This window comes from Alligator sinensis, unplaced genomic scaffold (assembly GCF_000455745.1).
Source record: "Alligator sinensis unplaced genomic scaffold, ASM45574v1 scaffold1485_1, whole genome shotgun sequence".
Lineage (NCBI taxonomy): Eukaryota > Metazoa > Chordata > Crocodylia > Alligatoridae > Alligator > Alligator sinensis.
This window is the reverse complement of record NW_005842962.1, coordinates 376,134-386,851: the sequence shown is the minus strand read 5'-3', so window position 1 is coordinate 386,851 and position 10,718 is coordinate 376,134. Positions and strand designations below refer to the sequence as shown.

Below are 10,718 nucleotides of genomic sequence, written 5' to 3'. Positions count from 1 at the left end.
GCAACGCAGAGGAGCACCTGCGGAGTGCGGGGCAACGCCGAGCAGAGGTGGAGCAAGCTGCGAGCAGTGCAGCAGAGCAGGCTGCGAGCAACGCAGAGGAGCACCTGCGGAGTGCGGGGCAACGCCGAGCAGAGGTGGAGCAAGCTGCGAGCAGTGCAGCAGAGCAGGCTGCGAGCAACGCAGAGGAGCACCTGCGGAGTGCGGGGCAACGCCGAGCAGAGGTGGAGCAAGCTGCGAGCAGTGCAGCAGAGCAGGCTGCGAGCCACGCAGCGGAGCACCTGCGGAGTGCGGGGCGACGCCAAGCAGAGGCGGAATAGGCTGCGAGCAGCGCAGCAGGGTAGGCTGCGAGCAACGCAGCGGAGCACCTACGGAGTGCGGGACGACGCCGAGCAGAGGCGGAGCAGGCTGCGAGTCACACGGCAGAACCAGCTGGGAGCAACGCAGTGCAGCACCCGGGAGCGGGACAAGGAGGGGAGAGGTCAGCCTCGTGAAGGGGGCAGCTGCCAGCGGGGAACCTGCCACCCGAGACGGCCGGAGGGGCGACGACGGCGCCGAGAGTGGGGCCAACGATACTCCACGCTATAGAGCCGACGGCACGGGTAACTGGGGCGAGAACTATTGGGAGAGCAGAACAGACATCTGCAGCCCAAGAAAGGGGAGCGTAAGCTGGCATCCTTACGGGGAGAGGCACGACCGGTCCGAAGACCACTGGTAGTCACCAGCGGGTCCGAACCAAGAGAGCGCGAGGCAAGGACGGATTGGGGGCCAGAATAGGAAGACCTGAGGGGGCGTATGGCCGGGGTGTAGGGGAGGACGGAGCCCCGAGAGTTCCCGCGAGGAAGCACGCAAGCACCGGGGGATGCCCCGAGGGAAGACCCCCCACTGAAAGAGTCATCAAAGTCGTGGCAGGCGAGTTCTGGGGTCTCCCTTTATACCAGGCGGGGCAAAACCTGGGCACTACGAACGAAGCCCGGGTGTGCAAAACATCGGGTCCGGGCGAAGGCGGCGCGCGAACTCCTGGTGGAACAGAGTCGGGTACAGCTTACAATAATTGTCGGATATTTTCATTATGCTACATTGACAGTAGCAAGTAGTGGTTATGCCACTCCCTTTTTAACTAACATTTTGCTACAAATTTACAAAAATTAGCAACTATATATCTTCAGATGGTGGTGAACACTGAGAGATTCAAGGCCTATAGTCTATTTCAATCCCACCTGAGCCAAACATCTTGAATTTCAGTAGCATGGACATGACATATAGGCCTTTTGTAAGACATGAGTATGGGGTAAATTTCACTTTGAACTTCATGTTGTAACATTCTAATCAATTTTAGTTTAGTACTGGCCAGTAGTGACCTGAAACCTGGAAATAGTCTTACATAAAAGCTTCATTCCCCCGAACTGAAATGCTTATAGCTAAGGTACAAAAAAGTGTTTTTATGAAAAAAAACAACAAACCATTTGAACTTTTCTCCTAAATAATATTGAAATACATTTTTATTAGTTTAATCTGTATTCTGTGTGGGCACTGCCAGAAGGTTAAAAGTAGGTTCCATTTCTTTTCTCATTCAAGAAAACGTGTAAATTAAAAGCAGTACCTTAAAAGAAATGGGGTTCGTGTGCCTCTCACTGTAAGTCCTTATCAACATATGAAACCACTAAAGTTTAAATGAAGCTTAAAATGGCATAAGTGGATGGTGATCCCCCGCCTCCAGGTGATTATTAGAATAATAGGTTGGGGGTTACCAGAATTCCTTCTAACTTGGGAAAAGGTGTATTCTAGTTATGAAACAAAAAATAGGATCTGACCTCAGGAGTTCCACCTCACCATATGCGAGTAATCCTGGTTTTTGCTGATTAAAAAAATCCACAATATTTGAGTGAAAAAAGTAACCCAAAATGCACATTTTTCCATGATTAAAATGTAATGCCACTAATACATATATACATACATACATACATACATAAATACCTGTACATACATATACATACACACACACACATAGTGGTGTTTCATTTTGATCATGGAAAAATATGGATTTTGGATGACTTTTTTAACCCAAAAATTGGGGATTTTTTTTCTTAATCAGAGAAAACCAGGATCCCTGGTAATATGTCAAAGACAAGAATTCATTTCTTTGGTAAAAGAAATGGTCCTGCCAAGTAATTTGCTCAAAGCCTCTTTTATCTCCTTGTTTCTCAGGCTGTAAATGATGGGATTCAGGACTGGGGGGATTACAGAATAGAGAACTGCAGCCAGGAGGTCCTTAGTCAAGGAGGAAGCTGACCTTGGCTGTGTGTATGTAAATGTAGCAGTGCCGAGGAATAAACAGAACACAGTGAGGTGTGGAACGCATGTGGAGAAAGCTTTACGCTTCCCCTGGGTGGAGGGTATATGCAAGACAGTCAAGAAAATGTGGCTGTAGGACACCACTATTAAAGCAAAGCAGGTTCCTCCTAAGACAGCAGTTAGGACAATAATCAAAATATCATTAGGCTGTGTATTGGAGCAGGAGATCTTCAGCAATTGTGAGATATCACAGAAGAACTGGCCAATAATATTGGATTGACAGAAATGCAGCGTGAAAGTGTTCCCAGTGTGCAGCACAGAGTACAACAAACTGATGAACCAACAGCAACCAGCCATCTGGGCACAGGCATCTCTGTTCATGATTATCCTGTAATGTAAAGGAAGGCAGACTGCAACATAGCGGTCATATGCCATCACCGTTAGAAAAGCCAGCTCTGCATCTGCCAAGGTGACAACAAGAAAGACTTGGGCAACACAACCTGAGAAAAAGATCAGTCTGGTATTTGTGAGAGAGTTAGACAGGGACTTGGGGACCATGGTGGAGATGTAGCAGAGGTCCAGGAAGGACAAGTTGAGTAGGAAGAAGTACATGGGAGTATGAAGATGCTGGTCAAGGGCTACCACCATTATAATGAGGAGATTCCCTAACAGGGCTGCCAGACAGATCACTAGAAACACCACAAAGTGCAACATCTGCAGCTCCCAAGTATCAAAGAACCCAAGGAGTAAGAACTCAGTAACAATGCTCTGGTTGGTCATTCCTTGTCTTTGATTCACTCTGTGGAGAGAAAAGCAAGAATAGTCAGGGAGAGAACTACAAGGACTAAAAGAAAATGAAAGCAGACATTCTTTCTGCTCTAAAAGATCTTTGGCTCATGCAGGGTGGATTAAATGACTTCTTGAGGTTTTTGCCATCCATCTTTTTTGCAATTCTACATTGGGAACTTTTAGAAATAACTTGTGTCAATTTCCTGACACCAAAGTGGGGTCAATAGCATGGCCCTCCACTGAAGGTTGTCTTAATGGTAGAATCACTGGAACTATGAGGTTCATAACACTGTAGGGGGACTGTCATAGTGCAATTACTGGATTCCACTGAGGTACAAATATAAAGATAAGCATGGGAGCAATGTCAAAACATGAAAATAGAAAGCAAAGTGAAGGTAAGTCAAATCAGTAGGATACAGATAAGCGCAGTCAATGAATGTCAGCCAAACATCACATTTTCATTAAGAAATGAGACATGAAATAATATTTTTTTCAGTAAAATGAAAAAAGTAAATCTATAACTTCAGAGGAGATTAATTTCTCAAATGTTACAAACTTATTTCATTCTGTTTTGTGTTGTTTTTGGTTTTCTTTCTTATTTCCCCATTTTTAAACTCTTTTCATACACTCTGCATAAGCACTAACCACTATTGAGCATAAGTGTCTGAATTTGAGGTGGATTTGAAATGCAGCATATCATGATTCACAAGTTGATTAAGTCTTCAGTTAGGCACTGGGACTGGACCTGGTTTCAATAGGGGGAGTAGTATTGTGTATATGAAACCATGATAGAGTTGTCTTTATGTGATACAATGCTGGGCAACTGGGTTGAAAAGCTTTTGTATATATAATTACAGTATATTTGATAATATGAATATATATTATATAATATGTTGATGGCATATAGGTATATATGTATATATGCATTTGTGTGCATAAATCATACATTTTATGTAAAGCATATGCAATGTGCATCAAATAATTTCATTTAATGGAGCATAGTTCAATTCTGTATATTGGCATATACTGGGAGCTACTACAGCAAAAACAAAATGAACAAACAACCCCTTGAAAAAAAGAACCTGCACAACAAGAACAGCAGAACATAACCCCCACTCCAGACCACTACTCGAGTTTGACCAATTTTGTGGGGATTTTTTTTTAACTTAATTTGCTTATTTTCTTGCTGCTCATGTGTTTCTTCACATTTTCTTTAAAAATATTTAAATTTAGATGGTTTGGCTTTGCAGAAGAGTCAAGGGAATCAAAAGTTCTCCATATGGAGATTCCATAACTGCTGTGCACTTGAATCTTTAGGCTTCTTTGAAGATTCTAACTTGATGTTTTAATGTACAAACTGATAACAGCTCCACTGCAATCATTGCAAATATATTAATTTTCTTATTGTGGAAATATAAGCATGTTATACAATTATTCTTTTCAATCATGTTTTTTAATCACTCTTAAACTATACTTTTTTAACATGCTGAAAATGAGACACATGATAGAGCCCACACACAGCAGGAACTAGAACTCTCTTCCTCTTAAAATTCACCAAATAGCACAAACTTACTGTGTTGGGCTGTTTGTTGGTTTCTCCAATTTTTTTCTGTGATTCTCTCCAACTTCAAGATATTACTGGCCACCAAAGAACACTATATATTTACTGATCTCCCTGCCTATCTAACTTCTTTGATGGCAAAAACACAAAATCTAAGAACTCTTTTCTCATTCTTACTGAGGCTGAACAGAAATAAATACACTCTGACACCTTCCTGTCTGCAGATGACCATAAGTAGCTTTATCCAGGAGTCACAGACAATAAAAAGCTGCTGTGCCGGAAAAAATAAAAATTCTACATATGATCTCTAAGGACTTCCCAGGACTCATTCCCTGGAGCCTTGCACATGAAGGTAATGTTAACATTTCTATCCTGTGAGTTTATGCAATTTCATGACTGTAAAGCAAGAGCAGGGAAGACATTGCAAAGAAGATGTTGCAGAATGCTTTATATTCGAAAGCTTGTGTAACTTTATCCCAACAATGCATTGGGTCCAAACAAAGTATCTCCCAAATGAATCCTCGCCTCCTGCAAATACCAGAGATACTTCTCCAGTCCCACTGCTGCTGGTTTGACAGTGAATCAAAGGTGGGTCTACAGGCAGCTTTTAGAGCTCTCCAAATTGTTACTTGAGGTATGGTATGGTGGGAGGGTTTGCCACCCAGTTGCAATGGCATGTCATGTCTAGCTCTAGGGATTCTTCCCAAGAGCAAGCAGAACAGGGGTCCACAGGTGGGGCCCTGGGAAGCAGCATGGGGGAAACTGGCCCCTGCCATGTTTTGAGTGGGAACAGGGTAGTGCCATGTTTTGAGCGGGGTGTATATCTGGGACAGGAGGAGTGAGGTGCAGCTTCTAGAGAGCTGAGGACCAGGTAAACAGAAAGGCCCCTGGTGATGCCAGCTCCACTAGGTAAGGGTTAGTGAATGGAGTGGGACTGCGGCAACCAAGGCCCTGAGCATATGGTACCCCATTCTACCATGGAATTCACACCCTGAACACAGACCCCACAAAGCAATTCCAGGACGAGGTACCCAAAGGAACATGCTAATGTCATATGGCACCTACTCAGGCAATACTTGATATGCTACTTTCTGTGGTTCAGCTGTTCTGGGTATGGGCTTCATGAATCCAGGCAGGTGTGGTTAGGCTGAGACTGATGATGAGGGGTGGGATGAGGATACCGCCAACATCGACACTGGGGACCTTGGGTGTATAGCACCCATTCCTCATCGTAGGTGCTGCCCACTCATCCTGGAAAGATGTGGGTGAAACAATCCTGGTGCTCAATGACACCCTGCAGGATGGTGTCATTGAGCACCTGTGATTGATGAACTCCTAGGAACCTTTGGGCAGGTACAGGGTTGTCCATGGCCCCCATGCACTTGGAGAAGCACATATGGCAACCTGGTGACAACCTCCTTTAGGTTGATGAGGCAGATGAAGTGGTTGGCCAGGACATTCTGGATGGCCTGAAACACTTCCCACATAGTTGCTCTGGCCATGGACTTGTTCAGACCAAACTGCTTGGTAATAGAGCAGAGGCTATTGGGATTGGCCAGCTTTAAGATGGCAATGGCCACCTGCTTCTCTGGAACAAGGGATCATCTAAATCTGATGCCCTAGTGCTCAGTTTGTGGGGCCGCATGGTGGACAGTGTCCATGAAGTTGGCCTGGCACATCCAGAATTTTTCAAGCCACTGTTTGTCAGGCCAAGAACCCAGATGATCCACTCCCACAAGCCACTGCTGGTGGTATGGGCCCAGAACCAGTGCTCAATGGTCTGGAGCTAGTGCCAGAGCACCCCTGACTCTGTGGCATCCTGAATGGCCTCTTGCTCATTAGTTACATGGAAGTTGTTGGCCCAGGCCATGATGCTTCATGACAATAAGGTATCTTAACACCCAGCTGTTGGCTTATGTGCATGAAAGTCATTGCAATCACAATCATCTGCTGGGCCATCTCCAGACTGGCATTTGTGATTCTCCTGGCCTCTGCTGAGACTCATTCAGGGCAATAAGGAGGACACATAACAGCTCCTGAATCTGTGGGGTTAGGTATGAGTGGTGGGGCATTATTGCAGGCTGTGGGAAGGCAGGGAAATTGATGCATTTGCAATTAACAAGAGAGGACAGTGGCTCCAGATCTCTTCTCACAGCTTCTGGTCAGGGTGAGAGGGAAAGGCCACTGTGAGGGGGTGGGTTTTGTGGGCATGGTTCCCCAAGTGGGGCAGCCAATCAGGTTGGCCCAGGTAATTGGCTGCACTTCTCAATCTCCAGCAACCCCCCATTTTTGGGATTCTGCAAGGTCAGGCTACCTGTGTGCCTCCTGCCCCTATGGGTGAACATCTGCAAAGTCCACTCCTGATCTAAACTTAGGTCTTTCAAGACAGTCAAAATGCCTGAGGCTGAATCGATTCACTTTTTTCAGGTTAGTCTAAGCTGCATAGACTGAACTGATAAGCAAGTGAACAGACATTCACTTTTGGTTCCAGAAATGCAGTCACATGTCTGCAGTAGCCCAGGCCAGAAGCTGTGAGGTACTAGAGCATGTTTCCCTGTTTGGCTGGAGCAGACAGCTTGGGCCAAAGTTAGCCTGCCCACCATGCAAGGGTGTGTGTCAGGGGGGGAGTGAAAAGCACTCTGGGATGCTGGGGGACTGACTTAACTTGAATCTGGATGGGATCTGGGACAGAACATAAATAAGTTATGCCTGATACTGTATCCATCCAGATTTATCTTAGACTTGGTTTCAGCCATATTGAAAGTGCTTAATGTGCAATGAACTTCTATTGTGTTACAGATTTAAACCAGTTTCCAATCACTTATACTGGTTTATATGTAATTTCTGTCCCTAGCCTTGGAGAATTTGCTGTCTTAAAATAGAACAAATCATGCTGGGCATCAGCAATACAAATTGCTTCAATGCAAAGCATATCATCAGAAGCAAGGTGAGTTGCCTGGAGATATCACAGCATGTTGCATGGACTGTGGAGGTAGCCACAAGCCCATGCACTGTCCAGCATGTGGAAAGTGATGCAACAAGGGCAAGAGATGTAGGTCTCGCCTCTGTACTGTTTTGGCATTGCCTTGGGCTTTTGTGATTCTATCCAGTTCAGGTGTCTTGCTGTCTAGTCTCTGCAGCCTGGCATTTGTAATATCAGAAGCCCAGCCAAACCTAAGGGCTTACTCCAAGATGCGTTTCTAACAGCCTTTATCCTAAGGAGGGGAGTGGGGAACATTGCTCAGCCAGGGGCCAATTCCCACCCACCCTCCTCTGCCAGCAGGAGCCAGTTGGATCAGGAGGTGAAGCGAAGCTGGTACAAATCCACACCCCCACTCCCCCCTGCCCCCCAAGTCTGGGCCCCCGAACAAATCCCAATCCGCATCCCAGTTCAACGATGGTGTTAATATTAGAACATTCTCTGAGCAATTGCATGTGAAGGCTTAATGCCATTTCTGACCTGTACATCTGTGAGTTGCCAGATGTAACCATTTTGCAAGAGTTTGGGTATAGAAAGATGAATTACTTTAGAAACAGATGGAGCTGAAAGTAGAAAGGCAGTGGAGTTTGGGGATGTGCTGAAATCCAGGGAATCAGCCACTTAAGCTCAATGAAAGATAAAGAGAAAGAAATAGAAAAGAATTTTAAAAATAAATTGAAAATAAGAAAAGTCTCATATGTTAATGAATCGGGATTTGGTTAGATGGGACATAAAAGAACTGGATGGCAGGGGTTGTGCTGACCTGGGGTTGAGATCAGGCTGAGGAACTTTTCCAGCTTTGTGGCTGCTGCCTGCATCTTCCTCAGTATCTTCAAGGAGAGTGGGGAAGTTTCCTGCACACTAGGAAGGCTCTGGGCAGATCAGGCCCAGGTTTGCCCTCTGCTCAGTGTATAAGCATTGCCCAGAGCATCCTCCATTTCCTTATGTTGAAACTAATGCACTAGACACCCAAGAGGGAAAGATACGGGGGCCTAAAACTATTGCCCCAGTCCCTTTCAGGACAACATCCATCTCACTAAGCCAACCTCTGTCTGACTCAGTCTACTCATCCTGGCCTCATCTATCTTTCTCTCCTGATTGCTCACTGGGTCACCTTCAAGAGAACAGTAACCAGACCCTGCCCACCATTGGATGGTTAGAGCACTTTGCTGGGAAGTGCATAGAATCGGAGACATCATCTCCCTGGGTAAGTGTGAAAACCATGAGGATTTTGGGTGATAACTTTGCCGTCCACCCGTCCAAAGTTCTTTTGAAAGATATGTTTGTTCCTAGCCAATTCCATTCTTTCATGATGGACATAGAGGAGAGGAGCTAAATAAGTGCACCAAAATCTACTTAGGTGGCTACACAAATGCCACATAGGTGAAGGAGAAATAAGATTTGGTCAATTATTGCCCTTCTTAAAGCCAGTTCAAATTAGTATTTCTCAGAAGTTCATCCCTATCTGAGTCCTGCGGGGGGTGGGGGCAGGAAGCAAAATTTCTAAATGCCCTGGGTCAGAAACTGGAGCACACACCAAACACTGAACCTGAGACACCTGTTCTTACATCCTGGAAAAAGATCTGGTTGATGATAATGCCAAGTGGCTGCCCTCCCTATTTCTATTATGGGGGCACTGGTGCACTCTCAGGGATCATAGACTCTTCCCTTTTAGTCCAGTAACTCAGAGTTGATACAAATGGGACCTTGATCATCTGCATGGGGAAATAGCCTCTCTAAGTGTCTTAAAAGGAATTAGGATTGCCCCCTGACACTGGCTAGCTAAGTGAGGGATGGCTGATCTCTTCAAATTACATGCTCTATAAATGAAATAAGATTCAGGAGATACTGCCAAAAGTCTATTAGATACCAGCTCCCATTGATCTTTTAAGGGAACTTGGCACTTAAATCCTTCTGCTGCCTTTAAAAATCTTTTCCTACAACAACTTCCATGGAAAAAGAAATAAAAAGAGTACAGAAGCTGCTTACAAATCAGAGAGGCTTATTTGTAGCAGTCCATTCAGTAATTCTAACATCCAATGAGCTCAAGCCTGTCAGATTCTAGAAAATCAAGAGATTAGTTAAGAAGAAGAGATTTAACAACACAAACAGTGTTTCTTTTTATTGATATGCTGACTTATACCATCAGGGGTTTATAGACTAATACTCAAATCTGCAAAATCACAAGGACAGGAAACTAACTTTAAAAATCACAATAAATTTGGGAAAAGAGCAGATAAGTTTTTGTGAAACACAATAAATATTACAAGGCTTACAATAATTTTCAGGAGTTGCTTGCACTATGCTAGGCTGACAGTGTGTAATATCACTCCCCTTCCAACCAACATTTTGCCACAAATTTACCAAAATGAGCATCTCCTCAGATGGTATTGAACACTGAGAGATTCAAAGCCTATAGTCCATTACAACCCCTGTTAGCCATGTATCTTGATATTTATGAGTATGGATATGACAAGTAGGGCTTTTGTGGGACATATATATGGGGGGACATTCGCTTTGGAATGCAGCTTGTAGCATTAATCATTTAGTTTTGTAACAACCCATCAATGACCAAGACTTGGAAGTATTCTAACATAATAAAGGGCTTAGTCTGTCTGTCTGTGTGTCTGCCTATACGTAACACTTTTGGCCAAATGCACATGCATCACCAAGAGGGAGGGCGGTGATTGGCTGCGTGGGCCCAGATTACTCTGGCCCAAGTTTGAGCCGTTGCCAGGGAAGTTTGTGGTAGCGGCAAACGTGCCCTAGCCACCCAAGCAGTGGGGCTACCCCATGCCTCCCTGCCTGAGGGTGAAGGGGGGGATCACGGTGCCGATGCCCTCCTGCCACCAATCTCCAATGCCCCCCAGAACAGCCAGCAGGGAGGTGGAGGTGAGGAAAGGAGGGGAGTAGGGTGGGGGCAGGTGGAGGGGGGGGGTCCAGTGGTGGCTGTTGTCAGGCCTGGGCAGCGAGGAGGGGGCCCCGACAATAGCTGGCAAGGAGGGGGAAGCAATGGGGAGGGAGGGAGGCGGCATGGGCCTGGGTGGGTGTGGTGCAGGGGGGGGCAAAAGCTGGGGGGTCATAGTGGCGGCTGTT

General features: G+C 45.5%; 1 protein-coding gene across 1 annotated transcript; it reads right to left on the bottom strand.

Moving 5' to 3' along the window:
* Positions 1–2,118: 2,118 nt before the first annotated feature.
* LOC102378013 (olfactory receptor 14A16-like) lies at positions 2,119–3,072 on the bottom strand. Its single transcript, XM_006036431.1, has one exon. It carries the CDS (start codon positions 3,070–3,072, stop codon positions 2,119–2,121), a length of 954 nt encoding a protein of 317 aa, XP_006036493.1.
* Between the last annotated feature and the right edge of the window lie 7,646 nt (positions 3,073–10,718).